The 24,971-nt window shown below is 37.1% G+C and overlaps 1 protein-coding gene and 1 long non-coding RNA gene across 23 annotated transcripts in view; one reads left to right on the top strand and one right to left on the bottom strand.

Annotated features, from left to right (window-relative positions):
- Positions 1-19,338, top strand: part of LOC118352877 (uncharacterized) — a 34,705-nt gene extending 15,367 nt beyond the window's left edge. For both annotated transcript variants that reach the window (XR_004810771.2, XR_004810772.2), the window contains 2 exons: positions 9,164-9,322; positions 18,758-19,338. This is a non-coding gene — a long non-coding RNA (uncharacterized LOC118352877). The remainder of the gene's footprint in view (positions 1-9,163; positions 9,323-18,757) is intronic.
- MGA (MAX dimerization protein MGA) overlaps positions 1-24,971 on the bottom strand; it is a 174,815-nt gene that overhangs the window by 14,150 nt on the left and 135,694 nt on the right. For 5 of the 21 annotated variants that reach the window (XM_049104412.1, XM_049104414.1, XM_049104415.1 and 2 more), the window contains 9 exons: positions 19,332-19,558; positions 18,157-18,333; positions 17,265-17,337; positions 15,516-16,030; positions 13,026-13,323; positions 11,118-11,744; positions 7,491-7,781; positions 5,797-7,310; positions 2,239-2,369 (listed from right to left, as the gene is read on the bottom strand). In XM_049104412.1, the coding sequence (XP_048960369.1) occupies positions 2,239-2,369; positions 5,797-7,310; positions 7,491-7,781; positions 11,118-11,744; positions 13,026-13,323; positions 15,516-16,030; positions 17,265-17,337; positions 18,157-18,333; positions 19,332-19,558 (3,853 nt within the window). Of the gene's footprint in view, positions 1-2,238; positions 2,370-5,796; positions 7,311-7,490; positions 7,782-11,117; positions 11,745-13,025; positions 13,324-15,515; positions 16,031-17,264; positions 17,338-18,156; positions 18,334-19,331; positions 19,559-24,971 lie in introns of those variants that run through there. The other 16 variants (XM_049104419.1, XM_025473110.3, XM_025473101.3 and 13 more) reach the window with 15 other exon arrangements.

Here is a 24,971-nt window from a genome sequence, read left to right as displayed (position 1 = left end):
GGAAGAGTATGGGTGGAAGGCAGAGGGAGAGAGACAATCTCAAGCAGACTCCTTGCTGAGCAGAGAACCCAACATGGGGCTCTATAGGATAACCCTGAGATCATGACCTGAGCCAAAATCAAGAGTCAGACATTTAACCAACTGAGCCACCATGGTAAAAATGAGTTTTTACCATGCATATCTTTGTATTTTACTAGGAATATATGTATCCCTAAACTGAAAATATTATGTAGCATTTTAAACATTATATAGTATATCTTTATCTGATTTCACTCAACATTATATCAGAGACAGTGATACACACAGTTCTAATTCAATCATTTTAACTGCTATACAGTGTTCCAAGGTGTGAAATTTCCAAAATTTACTTTTCAGAATTCTAAAAGTTGTTTAAGGTTGTTTCCAAATCTTCTCAATGGCAAACGATGCTACAATGCATAGTCCCATACTTGGCCCCTTGTACATATGTGTGAACTTTTCCAGATACATATATCTAGGAGTGTAATTGCTAGGTGGAAGAAAGGTGTGGAAGTCAACTTCAGTCATATCACACTACTCTCCCAACTGGTTTTAACAGTTTACACGTGTACCTGCAATATGTTTCATTGCTCCACAACGAGACACAACAGTACGATCACAAATCACAATTTTTGCCAATCTTATGGATGTGAATTAAATCACTGTGGTTTAATCTGTATACCCCTAATTACTTGTGAGATTAAATAAATTTATATGTGTTTATTGGCCATCCAGGTTTCCTCTTCTGTGAACTGCCTGTGATATCCATTACATTGTTACCTACTCCATCATTTTCTTACTAAACAATTATTTTACATCCTTGATACTACTACTAATCCTTTGTCAAACATGTACTGCAAATATTTTCCTTATAGTCTAAGTTTTGCCTTTTCATAGTTTTCATGGTGTAATGAAAGAAATTTCTAAATGTTTAACAATCTGTTCCTTTACAATGCATGCTGTTTGTGTGTTGCTTATTCTTGGCCCTGTATTCTCTCAGTCCACTGAGATGGTATCTTTCCATTTATTGAATTCATCTTCAATGTCATTCAGTAACATTTTATAAGTTTTACATATTTTTGTTACTATTATAAATGATATTTTTAGATTACATTTTTTTGTTTATTGCTATTGCTCAGAAAATCAACTTTAGTATAATCAACATATCCGGCAATACTGCTAACCTTAAGTCTAATTAATTAAATTGTTAGAAGATTTAAACCCTTTCAACCTTAACAAATAAGCAACTGAAGTAGCCTCCAAACAGCTGTGGAATGAAGAAAATTATACCTATTTCCCCATCCCTTGACTTTCTCAGCATCATCATGGATGAAGAATTACTCTATTACTCTTTCTCATTGCTGTTTTACATGGTGGTTAACGAGATAACAGGAAAAGCATGTCTGGCACAAAAGAAGGACTCCTATATTCTTTTTCCATCTTTTTCTCTACCCCAATCCCTACTCAATACAAGGCTTATTAATACAGAAAATGGAATAAACTTTCCTAAGTCATCACACACTATTTTCATCTCATCAGCTGAACACATAAAAATTTTCCTATCTCACCTGTTCAACCAGTAAAATAACCAAATTCAGATTTTTTTTTAAAGACTTTATCTATTCATGAGAGAGGCAGAGACACAGCCAGAGGGAGAAGTAGGCTCCCCACAAGGAGCCTGATGTGGGACTTGATCCCCAAATGGGGATCATGCCCTGAGCCAAAGGCAGACGCCCAACCACTGAGCTACCCAGGCATCCTCCAAATTCAGAATTTAATGCCTATTCTTAAAAGATAAAGGAACTAACTTGTGTTGAGTAATCCACTTATGTCAATTATCCTAGTTGCACACATTATCTTATAAAACACTTCAAATTGAGGGCATTTTCCTCATTTCACAAGAAAAGAATCTAAGACTCATACAGATTAAAGACTTGCCCGAGGTTAAATAGCTACAAACAAAACTAGCATTTTAATACCCATGTGTCAGGCTCCTCCTAAAGCATAGATTATTCACACTCACACACGGTCTTCTAGTAATAACCAAGGCAAGTGAATTACCTCTAATTCCAGCTCCCTCCTCATCTACTAATCAGAAAAAAGCTAGAGGAATAAAGAAAGTAGATCAGTTACCCAAAGCTCCTAAGCAGAATATTTAATTTTGTTTATGGTCAGAAAACAACAATAACAAAAACCAAAAATCCAAAGAGAATGACTTACGGCTGTTTGAAAGTCTGTGTCTGGGCAGCTGTGGTCTTCATGTGGGCAACATTAATTTCCTCAGAGAGGTCTTCCACAGTCTCAATGTCCACCTGTTCCTCATCATCCTCAATGTATTCTACACAGTTATTCTGAAATAAAGCATTCCAACAGTAAATCAAGTCAGGGAAGCAAATACACCTAAACTTTTCAATGCTCCCTTTGTAAAACCAACCAGGACCAAATATCAATTTTATACCATGAATATTGATGATCCTAAACTTGTTCATTATAAGAAGAAATTAAATTATGAAAACATATGCTTAGAGGTAACAACGAAGTACTACATTATGAATCATAGATATATACTGAACAGACATCACTAGATTGAGTCTCAAGAGGGCTGTATTGATGTCTAGTGGACAAAATTCAGGTACAATTATATTAAAGCTTCATAAATCTTAAGATTAAATAGCAGTAAAGTAAAATCTGGTGAAAGGGAAGGGGGAAAAGAAGAAAAATTCAGGTTCTATTTTAAGAGTGCTTCATGGCTAACCCCATATCACACACCCATAAAAACACACTCAAAGCAGATATGAAAACAGAAATATAGCCCAGAGTCAGTCTTCTAACTCTTAATAATCCCACACATGGAGAGCTTCTGAAGAATTTCAGGTATTAAAAAGCCTAAACTCACTGTACATCCTTATTACATTAAAAAAAAAAAAAAAAAAGTTGGGATGCCTAGGTGGCACCGGACTCTGAGCAAATGACCCTTGATCTGGGCTTAGGTTGTGATCTCAAGCCCCATGTCATGTTCCAGGCTCAGTGTGGAGTCTGTTTGTCCCTCTCCCTCTGCTCCTCCCCAATTCATTCTTTCTCTCTCAAGTAAGTAAAATCTTTTAAAAATAAAAAAGGCAATCAGTGAGCATTTATTGAGCACCTATCATGGAAACTCACTGTATTATTTTACATAAACAATAGAATATACAGATTATAGAATATGTGTGTGTGTGTGTGTATATAAAGGCCTCCTTTTTTTTTAATAATTTTTTTTCATTTATTTATGATAGTCACACACAGAGAGAAAGAGAGGCAGAGACACAGGCAGAGGGAGAAGCAGGCTCCATGCACCGGGAGCCCGACGTGGGATTCGATCCCGGGTCTCCAGGATCGCGCCCTGGGCCAAAGGCAGGCGCTAAACCGCTGCGCCACCCAGGGATCCCTAAAGGCCTCCTTTAAAAGTAGTGTTTAACTGTGCCAGAAACTTAACTAGGAAAATGTTATCTGTCTATAATAGTACTATACCTAAGAGGCACAACTTAAAATGAAGCATCCCAATCACCTTAATGAATTCTGTTTAAACTTGATGGAAAAATTACTTACCCCCATGAATTATACGTTCCATAAGGCTGACAGATACTAAATGCAAGCCATCACTTATGTTCCCCAATTTAAACACAATTTAAACAATGTATATTAAATTTAAACAATGTGAACAATATAAATTAACTCTAGGAAGCTAAATCGACAGAGTCCTGACAGAATCTAAAGAGTTTGAATTATAATGTAGACAGATGTTTTATGGTATTTAAATTGAAGAATGTCTCCCTACTGCATGGCTTTATAAATTTTTTTTTTTAATTTATTTATGATAGTCACAGAGAGAGAGAGAGAGAGGCAGAGACACAGGCAGAGGGAGAAGCAGGCTCCATGCACCGGGAGCCTGACGTGGGATTCGATCCTGGGTCTCCAGGATCGCGCCCTGGGCCAAAGGCAGGCGCCAAACCGCTGCGCCACCCAGGGATCCCTACTGCATGGCTTTAATTGCAGGCTTTATAAATAATATCTAATAAACTTCACAGTGGAGGATTTAAATTAAAGAGGCTACTCACTACTTTCCTTACACTATTCCGGTATAATGCTAATAAACACATGCACAAAAATATCATACGTGTCAGACAGGTACAGAAATACAATGTAAAATTTAGATTTTAGAGATCATTTAATAAATTTGTCCATACTTTTTTAAAAAGGCCACTGTACCTTTACGTCAGATTCCCTATTAGGAAATCCAAGCAATGTCACCCTTGATTAAGATACTCTGAAGCTTCTGTTAAGTCAGTTCTACTGACAGCAATAGTTTTCACTGGTTTTAAAGTTGGACTGTCTTTGGTGTGATGCTTACCCAGGCTGACTTAAAATGGGAGATTCTGCAAAAAGCACAATATCTGCAATCTAACTCTTAAACTCAATGAATTCAGATTCATTAGCTACTCACAGGTACCTGTCCTCAAAAAAGGATGAGGCTATAGATAGAATATAAGGCAAAGTATATAGAATTATCTAATAGTAGAGCTAGATCCTCATTTTACAAGTGAGACAATGAGGTATAGAAATAACCAACACAGGAACATAAGAATATTTAAACATTTTAGAGCTTTAAAATACTCATCATTTTGTTGTATTTTATCTGCATTAAGGCAGTTAGGCATTGACAGAGAAGGACCAGATAACATAGAGGCTGAATCTCATAAAGTGAGATTCTGTAACAACATAGAGGCTGAATCTCATGAAGTGAGATTCCATGCAATCGCCACAGAGGGCCATATTATCTGCATCTAATGAGAGGGACACCATTTAGATTTGAGGGCACCCTACAAGCAGCTGGCTACAGTTTTACATTAAACCCCATTGTCAGGAGTCAGCAAACCAGTCTGCCACCTGTTTTTGTAAATAAAAGTGTTATTGGAACACAGCCACACTCTTCCACTTACTATTGTTTATGGCTGCTTTCACACTATAACAGCAACTGAGCAGTTTCAACAGCAAGCCATTCAGCCTGCAAAGTCTAAAATGTTAACAATCTAGCTCTTTACAGAAAAAGTTTGTCCAACTCCTGCCCAGTATCTTATCTGTTTCTCACTTAAATAAGGTTATAACCTTAAACAGGAAGGCTACAAAAATGGCTTCAGGAAAAAAAAAATCTGTAAAACTTACAAAGGGTCATTCACAAAGGAAGATGACCAAAGTTCTGAATATAAACTCTAGAAACTATTTAATTTTAGAAGGTAATTAAAAAGCAACTTAAGGCAGGGTGATTTTAAAATATTAAATGGTATTTTCCATTTTTCTCCAAAAAGAGAAACATCTCTCTAAATGTAGGTAGTTATGTCCTCTTCTAGTTCTAAGGTCACCCAATCCCTATTTTTTATACATCTACCAAATAGGCTATAATCACTTCACACAGAAAATGTCAAAACAAAAAACAAACAACTAAATGAGAGCAAATGGGAATAGGACTTTCAGGATTCTTTTTTTAAACCTAACTTGAAAGGGACTATCAAGCATCTATCCCCCAAAAGCATAAGCCAGCCTTCCCATAATAGCAGGCAACTGTCAAAGAATATAAGCTCAATAAATGTTACCTGACTGACACAGCCTTAAAAACTACAGTCATTTAATAATGATCTAAACCTAGGCATCCAATTCAGGTCTTAGTGATCTTCTGGAAAAGCTAAGGTCTCTAATAAATCATTTAAATTCTTGAGGTTTCAGTCACAACAAAAATGGGCTCACCACCTTTTCTACATCATCAACCTCCTCACTCTGGTAGTCAGAAACAACATCCACAATCTCATCAATAGAATCATCGGTTTTCTCATTCTCATCTTCCTCGTCCTCATCTTCCAAATCCAAAAGAGTCAAGTCAGCACTGCTTCGCCCACCCTTCGTCTCTTGCTTTGGTTGTATCTGTTCTGACAGCAGTAAGTGACCTTGAAAATGTCCTTCCCCTCTGCTCCCTTTTGTAGCTCTCCTCGGAACAATGGAGAAGGCTGTAGGACTAGAAATCCTACTCCAAGAATCACATTCAGTTTTTAAAACTCTGACATTTTCAGTAGTTCCACTTTTTCCAAGTAGATCAGGAATGCCTTCTTGTTGAAACATATCAGAATTTTCCTGACAAGTCTTTATTTCTTTAATTAACTGCTCATCTGCCTCTTTCTTGCATTCTTGTGAAGTTCCAACACATTTCTGGGTCAGAGGGCCCTTTGGGTGTTTTCTCCATCTCTCCCTAATATCGTCCTTTTCCAGAGAGTCTCCACATCCCTTCTCCTTGCCCTCTGGCTGTGGAATAGATTGCTGCTCCACAACTTTGTTGCCTGATAATTCAATTTTACTGTCTTCCTTAGAGATGATTGGAAATTCATTCGATTTTTTCTCTGGATTTTCTAATCCTTTCTGCTGTTCCACTTTTACATCACCAAGCTTTTTAAGCTGTACACTATTTACACTTTGGACTGTCACATTGCTGGCTTTTTTGGAAATAGTCTTAACTTCTAGGAGAGTCCGCTTTTCTTTGGAACTATTTTCATTTCTAACCCCATACTCTTCATCATCTTTATAGTCTTCACCTACTATGTGTGAAGCAGTGATACAGGAGGGCTGAGAAGGTTTAACAGTTATAGGACCCTCTTCTGTAAGGGATTCTTCATCTAAATGATCACCCCCATCTCCCAAGGAATCATGTAGGATTTCTTCTGAGGCAGCAGCTCCTGAGTTTTGCTTTATTATATTAGCTTCAGAATCTATAGCTTCTCCTTCTGACTGTAGAGTCTTCTTAGTGTCCTGCTGCTCTCTTTTCAAAAAGCTTGTTTCATCTTTCTGGTCTGCACTCTGGGACTCTCTCTTCATCTGAAGAGAAGCAACATGTTGAAGAATGGAACTGGGAACAGGCTTTTGTCCAGGGAGCTGCAACAAAGCAAAACTACCAGACTGGAGAGGAATAAGACTGGCTGTACCAACAGGCTGCCCTCCTGAGCTATAGGTTATTTTGGTTTCAGAGCCTGCTTTACTTGCAAAGCTTTGTGGTTCAGGAGGGGAAATCCTCAGGGTCAATGTACCAGACTGAGACACAAAACTAGGTCCAGAAGAAAGCAATGATGGTGCCTGAGTGATAACATTCACTGCTGGAGAAGACCCAACAGCTTGAATTACAGGATTCATAACAGAGAAAGCAGAGGATGAAGCAGAAGATGGTGGAGTCTCTGAAGGTTTGGAAGGAGTGGGTAACCGGATTCCCATCACAGAGCCTGGTAAGAAAAAAAATTTTTTTGAATTATTACCACTCCATATCAAGATTTCCAAGCATATGCTTTTCTTTTTGGACTGGTTAACTCAAAGAGACTAAGAAATCCTGGTGTATTAACAAGCCATATGGCCAAATGATTCAACAAAAGAAAAATTCATCAGAAAGATCTCCAATTTTATACCTGGGTTCCGAAACATGACAGGCTGTAAGTTGGGCTGGGTATTAGAGCCTCGAAGCTGATGCAAAGGGAGTAGCTGAACAATCTGCCCATTAGGATGCCTGAATAGATTCATTCCACTTGGGCTCCTAACAGGCTGCAAGACCATCCGATGCCCCTGAAGTTGTGTGTTTGGGACAGGTCTAAGAGTAGGAGAACCTTGCTGCACTGGAATCAGTAACAATCGAGGTCCAGTACGTTTCACTGTGTTAGGAGAGACCTGGGGAGTAGCCACTGGAATCTGAGGGGCATTTTCTGAAAAACAGGAAATGGAAACATAGTATCAGAGAATTTCCCCTTTAATACATGTAGGAAAAAATTATTATGACATAGGATTTGACCACATTACAGATAACTTCTAATTTGATTTATATAGTTGGTGAAATCCTACATCTCTATCATACATTACTTAATAGTCCTATGGCTGAGAACAATTTATCTTAAAACCAATTATCAACCAGACATTGTAGGTCTTTACATTCAGAATGGTTTAAAAAAAAAAAAAAGGAAGAGAGAGACAGAGAGAGCTCGTGCATCAATTGTCAAGAGGTGCATTTAAAGAAACAATGCCTCTGCCTAATGAAAAACACAGCAGGTCTTTAAATCTGGATTCTCATTAAAATTAAACAGGTCATTCTTTATAAAATTCTCTTCTTCAACCTTGTAATTCAGGTTGTTAACACTTACTAGAATTATGACTTCATTTCACAGGTCATACTCAAGTAAGATAAAGTCAAGGACTAAAAGTCATGAGGCATAAAAAAATTCCTTGGCTTTTAAAATTCACTGACAAATAAAGCATAAAGATCTGTGGAAATTATTTTTCAGAAGGAAAAAAAAAATACATACCCCCAAAAAATGGAATGAAATTAAGAGACATCAAAGAAGCAGGGAAATAAAGCCTGGTTAGGAAGAGGCAAAAGATAGTTTTAAAACAAACAGAAAAAGCAAAAATTTAATGCAGAAGATGTGAATTTAAAAAAATTTCAAACCATTAATAGCATCTAAAGACCCACTTTAATGTTTGGAAGAGATATTTAGAAATACTGAAGACACAGAAAAAAAGATTATGAGTAGTCTACAGATTTTGGCCATGGGGATAAAAAGGAGTAGCGATAATAACAAGCAAAAAGGAAACTAACATTAACATTCAAATTAGTGAACTTAGTTAATATTATTAAACATTTTTATTAGTTTGTCACTAAATAGAAAAATCAAACAACCAACCAAATCAGTTTAACACGTGACATTCTATTAGATAAGAACTCATACCCACAAAATGTATCAGGTAAGCACTCTACCCACAAAAATATCAAACTTGTAAAAGGAAGTTATGCTCCTAACGTTTACATGACAAATTATATATAAGATCCAAAACTATTCTTAAAAATAAAATGCAAAGACCAAACTGTTCAGGGCAGGGCAGGGTGGGGCAGGGCGGGGAGGAGTATGCAATTTAAACAAAAAACATTTATCTTATGTGAATTAAAAAACACGTTAAAACATTCTTAATTTCCTGAACATTTCTATTCAAAAAACATTTTAGAGAGTGATTCAATTCCAAAGTACTCTAATTCAGAGAATGAAAGCAGCCTTTAGCACATACACTAAATATGTGATTATTTATTCACATGCAGGTAAGGGGAAGAACGGAAAAGAGAAAAAGAAGGGAAGTTAAATGAAAAAGTCACAGATGTCTAAGTGCCCAAGTTGAGATCCTCTTTATAAACCTAGAACAAAATTACACATACCTAGAAATAGAAGTTACCAGAGTCAGCTCCACTTTTAAAAAGCAGGTAAGAAAATTTGTTAACATTAATAGTTCCTCAAGTGGTATTATGGAAAATATTCTTAGATGGATACAGAATAAGAATACCACCATATCACATTGTCAGAAAGTATTTTCTTTCTCAATTTGAATCTTCTGATTGTATACAGAAGAAAATACTAGTCTTTGATATCGTATCAGCATTTTCTAGCTTTCTTCATTAACAGAGTGCAAGCCACATGTTAACATATGGTAGCTAGCTAAAATATATTTCTTACTATTATTGTTTCTAGTGTATTTATGGAGTGAACCTCTGTTACTCAAATAATGTTGGTTTCCAATTACAGTAAAATTGCTCCTTTTAAAAATACATTTAAGGAAACAAAGGAGTTGACTTAAATAAAAATATTGAGTCAATAATAATACAAATGAGAATCAGAGCAAAATACCTGAATGTAAATTGAGGGACTGAAATCTGAGAACCAGTGAACTATAAAAAGCTAAACTACTTTATAGTTTCAAGATAGAATTAAACAGGATAGAATCCATAACATTTAGAACATCTGTTAAAATATGACAAGATATAAACCTTGGGATTCAACAGGAACTCGAAACAGCTTCAAACAATCTTATTTCTGAAATTACATCTTAAACTAACCATTTCTTATATGTTTACATATGGGAAGAAGAAGACAACCAATTTAATACCGTGATTCATTTATCCTTTCAAAAAACCTTCAACTTTAACTCCCAAGTCACTTCATTCCTAAAGTATCAATGGAGATTTGGACCATGTCACTAAAGGCAAAAATATTTAGTTGGAAAAATATCAATAGCCAAGACAGAATTATTGTTTATTATTTATTTCCCCTTAAATCCTTTGAAGTCTCACTCTTCTACACAGTAAGTCTCTTTGAGTACACTAAGAGAACCATTTATTTTAGCCAGCTGAATTAGGATATAAAAATTAGTGAAGTGTAGGATATTTCTATTTAGAATTCACTTAACCGAAACCAACTAAAGACAAACTAATTTTAACTGAAAAGTTGATGATCTTAACAGATTCCTAACAAAGAAATATGCCTCTTTATTTCTATTTCAATCAGTTCATACAAAATAATAAATAGAAGAATAATGTCAGTAGTATATGGGAGTTGGGCTGATTCACAAATGATTTTTACCAGGTAAAAGTACCTAGAATTTTAATCTTCAGCAAGGAGAGAGAAAAAGCTCTTAGCCTGGCTGCAGCATGGCAAAAGACCTCTGCTCTTTTTTTAATTAAAAAGAAGCACACAGCCCTACCACCCACCTACAAGGAACACCTACATCTGGGTTTCCTCCTGAGAGGGATGCACCTCTAGCTCTCAGCACACAGCAGTGCACTTCCTCCTGTGCCCACCTTGAGGGCTGCTGCTCTACTGGCTCAGAGCTCCACTCTAACATGCATTATTTCAGTATCCTTCAGACAGTATTTCCATTATGATGTCTTTGAGTATTTTTAATCTCCTAAGAAAATCTCTATCCCCACACTAAACCATCTGTTAAGGCTGTTCAATTTATCTCCAAAGTATCAGTTAACAGTTTTTATCACTGCTCTGGTTACAAAGCTGCATTGATTTTCAGTGATTTGTCCTAATCCTGTATTAACCATGACCTCTATTTTTTTTTACTGTTCAGTTTTATAGGAAGGTTTTCAGGAATACACATATCATGTTATAGTAGAAACACCTACACTGTTACCCTGATATATCTGTAACCCTATCAAAGCCATAAGTTTTATTAACAGCTGTACAGTAAACCAGCTAGTAACATCTAGGCCTTACCTGGTCTCTGGCTTACTGGTGGACTCCCATCAATTCCCGAGAGTATAATGGGAACAGAGCCCAGAGATGAAGTTGGTGTGGTCACCATGGAGGAAGATGCAGCTGTGGTCACCACGACTATGGAGGTGGAGGCAGTGGAAGCAACAGGAAGAGTTATAGTTGGAGGAGATGCTACCAAAGACTTAGGAAAAGCAACTGAAGCCACAGGGGTGGTTATCCCAGTCGTTTTGATAAGGTTCACAGTGGCGGTAGACTGGGTAGGTGTTATAGGGGTGCTGGTATTAGTTTCAGAAACCTCAACAACCCCTGCAGTGGTGGCACCAGAAGAATAAGTAGTTTCTTTAGTTCCCACGTCAGAAATAGTAGTCATAGGTGTCACAGCAGTAACATTCTCTAAAAACACTTGAGGGGTGGTAGTAGTGACAGCAGCAGTCACAGGGCTGCACACCTGAACTGGCTCAGAAGAAACCACAGGTGTGACGACCATTACTGGAGAAGGTCTGATACTGAACTTCTGTGGCCCTGTTAGGGGTTGGGGTGTGCTAACTCCAGGTATCTTCTGCTGCAGGGCTCCAACTTTACTCATCACAAACTGTGTGAACACACCACCAGGAGAGGGTCGAGCCGCTGCAAATAAAAATTTGCAGGTCAAAAATCTTCAGTTCTCATACTTTATCTTCTTAGTGATTGTGTTTATCAACATTTATTGTGCACCACTGGGTCAATTCCTTACAGGTACTACCTACCTGCATGATATGTGCCAATTTCCACCCATAGAAATCAAACACTTCTCTCAACACAAACCAAACCTTTGTAATACTACAAAAGGGGTTAAAAATTGGGTGTACCTACTAAGATTCTTTTGACTGTGCAATATAGCCAAATTGCCAGGACACTAAAAAGACAATACAGCAGCACACAACTTCATCATCTAAACAGTGAAGAAAGTAAGGAGATTTTTTTTCCTAACTCTAATTTTAAAACTTGTTTTCGCCACTTCCTCCTGCCCCAGCACCTCCACCTCTTTACTGCTGCTATCCTCTTATGACAGTTAAGTTTTACATATTTCTAAAACATATAAAGACACTTTTCAAAAGAGGGCATGATACAACCTAAATTCACCAGTTAAAGCTACTTTAAAAAAAAAAAAAGGTAAAATGGAGGAGAAAAAAATGGAGGGGTCTTTTAAAGGCATACAATGCTTGTCCTCCATCTTCATACAACTCTAGCATTCAGCCAGTTTTTTCAGAGGAATAAGAATACAGCAATGGACACTTATACCTAATATTACTAAATAGATTTAAGCAAAAGAAAGAATTCAATAAACTTACTATATACACTCTAAATGCTAAAACACAAATGCTTTCAAGAAGGTAATTTATTACAGACTCTAGCACTGAAATGTTAAAAGAGGTTTTCATTCACAGAACAGGATGAATAGAATAAAACAACGCTCCCTAACTTATGTTTTACAAGAGCCCTTTATTCTAAGCCTATACTACAAACTCAATCCACTTTGATTTGCTAATAAGCTCCTTGGTTTTGTAAGTTCAAGGAACATACATAGGATTGGTTAGAAAAATATCAGTGCCCATAAAAGAAATATTTATTAATTAACAAAGTATTTAAGAATACATCTTCCCTTTTTAAAAACAAAAGTAATCTAATAAGCCTTTTCCGTATTAATAAAACCAATCTAAAAGTCTGGAAATAACTAACTAGAGTTCAGTTCATCTACTATCATGTGATCAGGAAGAGTTATCAAAAACAGAAAAAAGGTAAGACAGACATTAAGAGTAAGAATAATAAATTCTACTTTTCTCTGATTTTCACAACTTCCACATCTGTACCTACTGGCCAAGTACCAAGGCACAGGCCTTTTTAAAACATATATACTGTCCTACTTACCAATTGGTCTTTTTGCCGGGACAAATGCCTTCAGATTCTTCCCAGGGCGATTTGTTGTAGCGCCAGAGGAGGATGCCATTTTGCAATTGGATGTTGAAGGCAACAGGGTACGTGGTTTCCTGGATGCAGCCACCTTGGCATTGGATGCTACCTTGGAGATGACAGTACTGAGGGTTGAGAGGTCCAGGACTGAGGGTCGCAACCTGCCTGTGATATAAGCAGCTAGCCTATTGGCTGGATGCAATGCCCCCATCTGTCCCAATAGCAACTTAGCCTGCGGGTAACTCTTACCATTAACCTGAAACAAGTGGCAAAGAGAAATTCTGTAAAGATAAAATTCTCTTGCTAACTTATCTCCCTTGACAGGGGTTTCATTTTTACAAGGTTTTAAAAGTCTACTTTTTAGATTTCATGGGGAAAGAAATGGACTTTTTCCATTTGATATATAATCTAAGTATTAGAAGGTGGAAAAATAAAAAACTGCCATCTGATATTCTGAACTAATCTTATCTTCAGTTTGGTAGTTTGGAAACAATCTTAGGAACCCATCATATCTGCCCCTAGATATGTGATAGATACAGTCAAATCTAAGAAATCATCCAACAGTTTTACTTAGTAAGTAATTTTTGTTAAACTATGAACAATCATCAGCAAAAAAGGAGTAACTATGTTCCACAGAATCTGACAAAACCAAAGAGGTATAATGAAGCCCTCTCAAGAGTCCTGCCCTTTCAAGCATCCTTCATACTTTGAAAAACATATGGTGAATCTACTTTTAAGTCATAAGAAAGCCACTGTCGTAACATCCTAAGCCAGAAGGTCCCCTCAGTTTTCAAAAAACTTAACTTTGAAGATACTGTCATCTCTCGGACAAAATGCAAGCTCAAGATAAATGCTAGGAGAAACTCAATTATAACTTTAGAAACAATCACTGAAGCATCAGAAGAAAGTGATCAATAAATGAGGTAAAAGATTTTTCTTTACTCCCTGAGTTGACATGTTACCCATCTGGAGCAGCACAATTGTTTTTTTAAAAAAGAAAGAAAAATAAAACCTTCCCTAATTTCTTACCCATATTCTCAAAGTCCTATTCCACGGTGACTAGAGAAGACATCCTTTTCCATTCCTCCTTTCCATAATTTAAAAGGTAGGTGGAAGAGGATCAAGTGTGGGGGAAAAACTGCTCTCTAAATTAGTAAGAAATTGGTAAAGAGAATAGCTACAGCAAACGACTCTCTCCTCAAAGACACAAAGCAAAATTACTCTTTACTACAAGTGAACCCATGATTATTCCCAGAGAGATCAAGAATACCTACCTCTGCCTTGAGTTTGATATAAAGAATGTGATCTTTCCATACTAAAGGAAAGTTTACTATAGTTTTTCACAACAGTTTCTGGAGGTCTAGGTCAGATATCCCTATCTGTTCCTTTGGGACCTGCTCTGAAGACTATTTAACAGCTTTCCCAAAGCCTACATTATAGTGGTCTGACTGCTTATGCAAGTTCACATTTTATGGTGGCTTTCTGAGTCCTAGACAGGAGAACACAAATTTCTATTCCTGTATCTCAGAGGGTCAAGTCTCTGTTCTCAAAGTATCAATCAATAAATGAAGTAAGAAGAAAACACTGTTCTCATTAATTAAGAGATTAGAAATATCAACAGAACCAGTTATAAAGCACCATCAAGAATAAACTGCAATAAAAAGTTTTTAATTAAGTAGATGTCAGATTATTAATGGGACAGTCCACAGCCCAGAGAAGTGATCAAGCTAGTAAAGTCAAGTAACCTTAGCAAAAATGTCAGACACTGCTACCTATTTGCTACTCTGACATAAAAGTGCACTTAAGGTCACTGAGCAAGAGGAGGAAATTTTTTAATTATCGTTACATTTTAATTCAAAACTTCTTTCAAAAGATTTTCTAGATGCCAGTGTAATTATACTAATATAGCCTGCCTGAATTACTAAACAGTAAGGGTATATTTGCACTATGACAATGATTTTATTAGCAAAAACCCTACAATGGACCAAATAAATAGTGAACTGTGGGGCTCAATTTTTAAAAATTTTATACATGTAACACCTTATAAATATATACTGCTATCTTAAAATCAATTTCACCTTGTTTTGTTTTGAAAGCTATATGCTAATAATAACCCCAAGAACTAGACTGAACTCCTTAGTATCCTTATTTAGTTGTCAAAGTATTACTAGAGCCCAAGTAATAAAATTTTAAGAGTAGGAACTTTCTGAGAAGACCAGAAATAAAATAAACTAATATAGGACTCTACATTTCCGTTTGTAAATGTGTCAAAAATTCACTCTAGGTATGCGCACCTAAACTAGGCCTATTATAAAAAGAGATGGTTTTGTCACCCAGTTCCCAGGAAATGTGAAGATAAATTATATAAGGCCCACAAAGGGCTCTGAAAAATCAAGATGTTATCTAAGGAGATAAAGGTGCTACATCCAGATTAAAGATAATTCTCACCTGGATAAGCCCAGATGTGCTTGAACTGGGTTTACGTTTATAGGCCACAAGCTTCCCTGCAGGAGAAAGCCCTGCATAAAAAGGCAGACCTTTGCCTCCATGTAATCTCTCCCTCACTGAATCCAGGGCATCTGTCTGCACAGGAGAGATATCATCCATTTTCCCAGGGGATAATGGACCATCAGGAGTCTCTGATCCAGATTTCTCAGCCATATCATCTTGATCTTGGCATGATGGCATAGATATTTTCACACGAGAAGAATAAACAGGAGGGTTCTTCTCACCCCGGCTCTTTCGCTGAGAAGCCAACTCAATGATGAAGCTGCCCACCTTAAGTGACTGTGGCATGTTGCTATTGATGTGCTGGGATAAGATGCTCAAAATCTTGTTCCGATCCTCCTCCCAGTTGCAGTCTGAGATGATTTCTATCAGTTTGGTGGGACCACCTGGTGACCTCTGATGCACATAGGAGGTAGAGGATTCCCCTTCATTGCAGGAAGACTTCCAGCTTTTTTCTGATAAGGAATTGAAAGATATTCCTGCATCACAGCATTTTTTACTGAACTTCAAAAGATTTTTATTTTCCCTAGATTCTCAAAGAAGTGCCAAGGGCACAGAAATTGAGCAGTTGCCCAGTGTCTGAATCCCAGGTACTTCCAGTGGTAATTTAACTCTCACAATTTGGGGCTTTCCAAGAAAAAGAAATATTCCAGAGAACCAGACTATAATAGGATAACTTGTTGTCTGGGGTCCCTAATAAAAAGGGAGTCCTACCTTAAGACTGCTCTAAAAAGCCATGACTATTATATAAGAAGGTGTTATCTTGCAAAGCATACCAAGGTTAAGATGTGATATAGTTTAGTGCTCTGCTATCCATACAGGAAAAGCAAGGACATATGCAACATGCTTTGTGACATGTGATGGTAGAGTCAATCCTAAAGGACAGTAAGAGAGAATACTATGGTTTTAAAAAGAAAGTGTTCTATTTCTAGTTTCTACTGCAAATACTTCTGTATTATTCTGTGACTCTGGATAGGACTGCTCCACTTCTACATTATGTATCGGTCATTTAGAGCTCACCAGGTATTTATATTCATGGCAGCTTGTTAATTGGATGTCTGTTTCACTAGATACCTAGACTTCTACATTATAGTCTCCCAACCAATGTGCTAATTACAAGTTATGTCAGGATACGATACCCTCAGCCTTCAAGGTGGTTGTGTTCTCAGACAGGTTCCCTTCACCCTAGCAGCCTCCTCCATATACCTCAGTATGCTACAGAAACATTTATCACTTTTTGTGTGTATTAAGCCATTTTAAAGGGCGGGAGTTGGGGGGGTCCCTGGGTGGCTCAGTTAAGTGTCCCACTCTTGATTTCATCTCAGGTCATGGTCTCGGGGTCCTGGGATCAAGCCCCACATCAAGCTCCACACTCAACTGGGAGTCTGCTTGAGGATTCTCTCTCTCCCTCTCCCTCGGCCCCCTGCTTGCACACTCTAAAACTAAATACATCTTTCGAGAGAGAGAATCACTAACCTTACCCTAAACATCTCTTGTAATAACATGGTGTATCAACATAAGTGAATTTTATTTCTTAGGAGTGATAAACAGACCAAGTAATAGGAAAAGACTTCTCTATCATCTCTATTTTTAGCAGAAGCTTAAAAAGGGGTAGGTAAAAATGTTTTGGGGTGTGTGTGCCCCCCATAATTACTATTAAATGATTTAAGACTTAATTTTCAAACAGACCTTGTGATTTATCAGAATCATCCTCTAGGTCACAGGTGATTGGTTTCAAGGGCTGCTGTTCAGAGTCAGGCTCCTAAAGAAGGGAGTAATACAAATACTTCAATACGTAATTATTATCAAGAGAGACTAGGACATAAACATTAAATCTCTCAAAGAAGCCTAAACAGCAAAGAAACTTGTCAACATCTTCACATCTGCACGCACAGCTGCCTTACTATTATATAACCCTTGGCAAAAACAAGTGGCCTTGCTCTCTAATGTCCTTGACAGTAACTGAGTCACCAAGAAAAAAATTTACACCAGTGTATTCTAGTAAAGAAGGAAAGGTATTTGATGTTTAATGGAATGAGCTTCAGTTAATTTGAAAATTCACCAATACAGATACAAATCCTAATAATCACAAATAAATGATTTAATAAAAAGTAGAAATGCGGGGATCCCTGGGTGGCTCAGCGGTTTAGCGCCTGCCTTCAGCCCAGGGTGTGATTCTGGAGTCCCGGGATCGAGTCCTGCATCGGGGTCCCTGCATGGAGCCTGCTTGTCCCTCTGCCTGTGTCTCTGCCTCTCTCTGTGTCTCTCATGAATGAATAAATAAAATCTTTAAAAAAAAAAAAAGTAGGAATGCTTAAACTTTTAAAAATTATTTCAGCTTCAGAAAGAATAATACTTTAAAAAAAAAAAAAAGAAAAAGAAAAGAATAATACTTTAAATAACCTTAAAGGACTATTCTCTAGAATAGGTATGCTGAGAAACAAATTGATACACACAGCAAGTAAGATTTCTCTGCCCCACAAGAATCACTCCAAATTATTTTGATAGTAATGTAAATTCTAACACCAGCAACAGGGCAATGGGAGGTTAAAAAGACTAATTATGCAATTAAGTAAATCACCTTTACACTACAGTTCTCAGGATTAGACTGACATGAGCCCGGCTGCTGAAATGATGGGGACAGTGATGGGGACGGTTGTCTCTGTTCCTCTTTTTTTCGTTCATATACGCGAACTCGGGCACAAGTCATCATACTTTCAAAGTACAAGTAGACTGGATCCTTGTCCTCTTCCCGAATCTGTAAGTTTCATACAACAAAACATTCCATATACTGGGGAAAAAAAACATCCTAGACTCAAAAGAAAAAGGATGTTTAATCTTTATTTCTATTACAACATTTGAAATTTTTAAACGCAAAATTTAACAAGTACAGTTAATATATGCTGAATCTTGGGCAGTCTGAAAGGATCTGGTTCTCTATCAAGAAATCTCAGATCACATTAGAGCAGTGCTTCTCAATTTATCTGCAATGAGGATACACTTAATTACCAATCCAAAAAAGACCAATCCTTTTTTAAAATAAGTTTTCAGAAAAATGAAAGACATGTAAAATACAAGTCCAAGTTGCTTAGTATTAGATTTAATACACATAAAACTATTCTATCAAGTTGCTATAAAAAGTTTCTAAATATTTACTCTCATTTTCTATATTTATTTCACAGCCTTCTAACAAATAGTTTTGGATCAGCACAAAGACCACATTGAATGGCACTGCACTAAAGCATCTTTCTTCAAGAAGACTGAAGATTGAGATGGACTTAATCATAAATGCTTCAGCTCTTAAAAGAAGTATCAGCTTTTATCAATCAGCCTTCACAGTCATCAACTTATTTAAATCCTTTACTGTTACTGTACATAAAGAAATCATTTGTAAAAAGAGGAGTTACTTCCTAAAACTTTCCTTAATGCTTTCCTACTAATACTCAATATTCCACACCATGGGAATAAGTATCTTTAAAAGACCTTTGCTAGTCATGTTTAAAAACAAAAACACAACTTTATATGCTCTTCCTGAAGAAAGATTTGGCTATCCTTAATAATTACTACTATTCACTCTACTTTTATGATATTTCTAAAGTGTCAGCAATTAAGATGATTAAATAAGAGTGATGTTTACAGACAGGTTACTTAAAAACAAAATGATTCACAGAATATACACCAAAACTCTGATTGAAATCCATTATCTTTCCAAATGATTTCTGTAGCTCGCAACAAAAGATGAAACTCTGGGCTTACCACAGGATTGGGTTTAGGAGTATATGCTCTGGCAGGCTTAATTCCAGTGAGCACTTTGCCCTTCACAGTAGTAGGTAAAACTTCTGGCTGAGGCAACAACAACGGCTTCATAGGCTCAATGACGGAAGGCGTTGGGATATAAACTGGCTCTGGATCTACTTCACCTTCTACTTTCACCCATAATGGGTAATGTCGAACAGGCTGTTCAGGCTCTGTTTCACATATAGCTTAATAAAAAGAAGGAGAAGATTTTAAGTGCCTTTAGCACTACCAAAACAAAATGTGCTCCCTTACAGAGAGCAATAATTCATTAAAACAATCTAACAGATGCCCCCTAAAAAACCTTTAGTTGCCATCAAACACCTTGATTTATCAATTATTTGTTGAATATCTGTTGTAAGTCAGATACTGTTTTAGGCACTAGAGGGAAAACAGCTATGAATAAAACAAAGTCCTTGCCCTTATAGGGTTTATAATCTAGTAGGAACAAACTTAACATTTAATATAAAGTAATGCTAAGTGTCACATAGAAAAATATACCAAGGTAAGGGATGCAGAGTTAATAGGAGATATTTAGCATGATCAGAAAAGGCTTCCCTAGTATCCTAGAAAGATAATTGTTCAATACTATACTTTTTAATTTTACAAATAAAACAAGTATTGGGAAGCCTGGGTGGCTCAGCGGTTGAGCATCTGCCTTTGGCTCAGGGTGTGATCCTGGAGTCCCAGGATCAAGTCCCACATCAGGTTCCCTGCATGGAGCCTGCTTCTCCCTCTGCTTATGTCTCTGCCTGTGTGTGTGTGTGTGTGTGTGTGTGTGTGTGTGTGTATGTGTCTCATGAATAAATAGTCTTTTAAAAAAAAAGTATCTATTGAACCTTACTATGTACCTATTTTAAACACTTAATATGCTTTACCTCATTTAACTGTCACAATAGCCCTTGAGACATTATTATCCCCATTTTGCAGAAGCTGAGATTCAGAAGTCAAACAATAAGAGGCAGAGCCAGGATCAAACTCAATCTGGCTCCAGAGACACAGCAGTTACTGTTGCTCCCTGATGACAAAAACGTATTCAAAAAACAGCATGAACTCAGCATAGGAACAAAATGTATTAATGGAAAAGCAATGAAACCAGAGATGAAATCATACTATCAAGGTCTACACAAAGTAAAACAAGTATTATTCATCAAATTAAATGGAAGATCTAGGTTAAGAGGAAGCTGGCTTTATTCTCGAAGCAAACTGTCTATTCCCATAAAGCAGACAGCTGAAGAGAAAACAAAGATTGTATTTTACATTTTAATGATCCTCAGGATGAAGCCAGTTCTAAGTCTAAAATCCAAAATCCCTGCCTATGGTCAACTAAAATATGACTGAGCAGAATTCACATTTAATTCAAACATTTGGCTCAATCTTTCATAACAAAGCTGAATCAGAACTGCAACCTGATTTCATAAAGTATATTTGCTTTGAATATTAAGACTCCACTAAAACCCAACTCTATCTAAAGGGTTCCTAAGACTAACATCATTCAGAGCATAAGCACAAAATGCTGAATAAATATCTGAAGATTAAAATAAGGAGGAAGGGCAGTCCCGGTGGCGCAGCGGTTTAGCGCCGCCTGCAGTCCAGGGCGTGATCCTGGAGACCCTGGATCGAGTCCCATGTCAGGCTCCTTGCGTGGAGCCTGCTTCTCCCTCTGCCTGTGTCTCTGCTTCTCTCTCTGTGTCTCAATGAATGAATAAATAAAATCTTTAAAAAAAAAAAAAAAAAAAAATAAGGAGGAAAAACTCTTCAGAGAGAAAGTACTTGACCCAATAATTCTGCTAGTTAGTAGTCTTTGTGTAGGCAGACAGGGTTAGGAAGGGGGGGGGGGGTTAGGAGGCCAGTCATAGCTTTTTTAAGCTAAGAGAAGTTCTTTTAAGGCCTCCAGTCATTTCGTGATCTATGTCCTACCCACACTACTTGCCCAAGCACAATTCTGCAGAACTTCCTAGGTGTTAGAATTATATATTAAAAAAAAAAAAAGAAAAAAGGTAAAAACCTCCACAGTTAGGAATTTTAACACAACAGAAGGAACGCAAAAACTAAGTCTCTACCAGACCAGGAATTAGCCTAACCCTATCAGAGACAATAAATCAATGATAAAGTTCCCAGTGCTGTTTCAAAAGTAAACAATGACCTAACACACATTCTTGAGTCATTTTTGCAGGATTCAAACCTGTTTGAGCACTCCAACTGTGGACTAACTGAAACAGAGAACTGATGGTGCCAACCCTTGCTGGATTTATCGCTTCCATCAACTAGGACCTGGATTCTGTCAACCTAGGATGACTTTTGTCCCAATTCTATACGGAACTCTTTGTCAAGCCCCTTCACAAATGTGCATGTGCCCTTAGCTTAAAACTTCCACAATTTTGTTGTTCCTGTTGACACTGCTTTAGGAAATAGTCCTGGTATTCTCTTTACTTGTTGCAAGTAAAACCCTTCCTTTCCTTTTCTTCGGCTTGCTTGTGTTTTTTGGCTAGATAACCAAAAGTGTCAAACTCAATTTCAAGTAGTATCCATTGTCCAACTTTTATAACCTAGTTCATTTATTCACATAATTCACAAAGGCTTCTAACACCCTAGTATTCACAGATGTCTTTTTTTTTTTTTTAACCACAGTTCTTTTTAATCTCTGCATCAGAAATGCAGGAGGACACATTATTTCAATGTTTACTATGTATAAGACTTCACAGAATAACGAAAAAGATTGACAAAAATCCCTGCCTTTCCGGAGCTTACATTTAAGTTGGGGGAAGAGGGCAAAACAGGCAATAAACAAGACAAATACAGAAAATACATTGGATTGTGGTAAGTGCTTATAAGGGGGAAAAAAAAAAAAAAGCAGAGACAGGAAATAAGTAGCATAGTGAGCATGTGTGACTATGCATTTTGAGGAGAGAGCGTCGCATTTTTAAAAGGGTAACCAGAGGTGCCTTCACATGGAGGTGGGTATTAATAGAGGTTCTACCACTCTTGATAAAACTTTATTGCCTAGTGTTGCTAATTATTTCATAAACATATTAATTCTATGACATAAGTAAAACTGCCTTCAAGACAAACACTACAGTCTTTGACCTCTTTCAATCATCTTTAAGGCTCTTCTAAACCTCCAAAAGTTAAGGATTGCACTAAGTAAAGGTCCCTTTTCCACTTTTTCTTTTGAAAATAACAGGCTACAAAACACACAGTACAATACTTCAAAAAAAACCTCTTAAAATATTTTAAGACATCTTAATCACTCATAGGAAATCAAAGACAACTCTAAAGTTTCAACTGTTGATAAATGGGAAAATGGTGTTCCAGTAAATAGGGGAGTTCATAAAAGGAGCTGATTGGGAAGGGTAGAGTTCAGTTCTCTTTAGGGCATGTAAGACTGAAATGCCAGCAACATAATGAAATAGGGGACACGATATGAATCAGAACTGTCAGGGCACCTGGCTGCCTCAGTTGGCAGAACATGCAACTCTTAATCTCCGTGTAAGGGGTTTGAGCCCCACGTTGGATGTAGAGCTTACTTAAATGAAAATATAAAAACTTAAACACAAAATCAGAACTGTCATTGTCAGGGACTACATCTGAAGCCATGAAAATGGACAGACTCCACACAAAGGCAAACAAACCAATTCCTTATACTTCATTAGCCCACTGTCCACTTTGATTCCTTTACACTGCTAGGGATGGATCCAAGATACAGCATTTCCCTGTTCCCCTTCACAATATACCAGGGATCCTCCTACTCTTCACCTGAAATCCAGGGGTAAAAAAAGAAAAACTACCAAAGGCAGAATTAAGGGGGAGAACCAGAATAGCGCATATTCACAGAAGCCAAGAACAGAAACTTGTTTCAAGAAGAGTGGTATCCCCTCTTTTCTATTTAAATGCTTCCCAGTATTACCTCACCAAAGTCCTCTAGCATTATCACTGCCTTCTGGGTTCTCAATAAGCCTATTGTTTATGACACAACAGTATGGCATATTTATAATTGTGGAACTTAAAATTACAATAAATAGGAGCACCTGGGTGGCTCAGTCGTTTAAGTGTCAGACTTCGGCCCTAGTCATGATCCCAGGATCCAGGGATCAAGCCTTGAGTTCAGCTCCCTGCTCAGCAGGGAGCCTGCTTCTCCCTCTCCCTTCCTCTCCCCCATCCCCTGCTTATGATCTCTCCTCCTCTCCAATAAATAAAAATCTTTTTAAAAATTACAGTAAATACGTATCTATACACTTCCCACATACCTGTTTTGTGAAACTGAGCATAATCTCTTAGAGATGGACTTCATTTTAATTGTCTTTATCTTACCTCCTATCACTCTTAGCAGGGTCCATAGCAGTTACTCCAGAAATGAATAGTGTCAGACAAAGAAGTCTTAGAAAACTGCTATGCTAATAATCTGCATAGTATATTCCCCTCTCTCCCATTTTTGTATGCATTTTAAGCCTTTTTATTGTGAAATGTAATATCCAGTAAGTGCAAAAGCTATATATATATATATATATACACACACACACATATACACACATACACATACACACACACACAAACTCAAAATATATAAACAAGTACATACCTATGTAAATACTACACAGGTCAAGAAATGAAATACTGCCATCACTACACAGGTCAAGAAATGAAATACTTTCATCAACCCCAGGAGCCCTTGCATGCTCTTTCTCAATCACATTTCTTTCTCACAAGAGAAATCACTTAAATGATAACTACCTCTACACATTCCTTTTTTAAAGCCAAAATACATACCCCTAAATATCATGGCTTAATTTTGCCTGATTTTGAAATTTATATAAATGTAGCCATAGAAATATACTACTTTGCTTACATTTCCTCTTCACTCAACATTGTATTTGTAAATTTATGCTGTTGCACTTACCTAAATAATTCATTTATTTTTACTGTGATGTACTCTAATTATTCATAGTACTGCTTATTCAATTTGTTATTAGTTAAATCAATTTACATTTCTATCAGCAGTGTATGAGTTCCAATTTATCAACATTTGATATTACCATAAAATTTTAATTATAACCATTCTGGCAGGCATGCAGTGGAATCTTGCTGTGGACTTTGTACTTCTCTGACTACGAATGAAGATGTTCAACATCCCCTGCCCCCCCTTCATGAAATACATCTCAATGTCTTGCCCATTTTTTATGGGACTGTTTTTGTTTTTATTTTTATTTATTTATGATAGTCACACACACACACACACAGAGAGGCAGAGACACAGGCAGAGGGAGAAGCAGGCTTCATGCCGGGAGCCCGATGTGGGCCTAGATCCCGGGTCTCCAGGATCAGGCCCTGGGCTGAAGGTGGTGCTAAACCGCTAAGCCACCTGGGCTGCCACTGGGACTGTTTAATTCTGATTAATTTATAGACCTCTCTACATGTTCTAGATATAGATTCTTAGATGTTGCAGATATCTGTTGTCTCACTGTAGTGTACATTTTCACTTGCTTCATGTGTTAACGAAATTTCTCATTTTAACTTGTAAGGATTATTTTCTTCTGTCATGCTTAAAAAATCTTTACCTAATACGAAATCATACGTATATTCTTGTATGTTATCTTCTGAAAG

Source organism: Canis lupus, chromosome 30, assembly GCF_003254725.2.
Source record: "Canis lupus dingo isolate Sandy chromosome 30, ASM325472v2, whole genome shotgun sequence".
NCBI lineage: Eukaryota > Metazoa > Chordata > Mammalia > Carnivora > Canidae > Canis > Canis lupus.
Note: the sequence above shows the minus strand (reverse complement) of the source record. Positions and strands in the feature narration are given on the sequence as shown.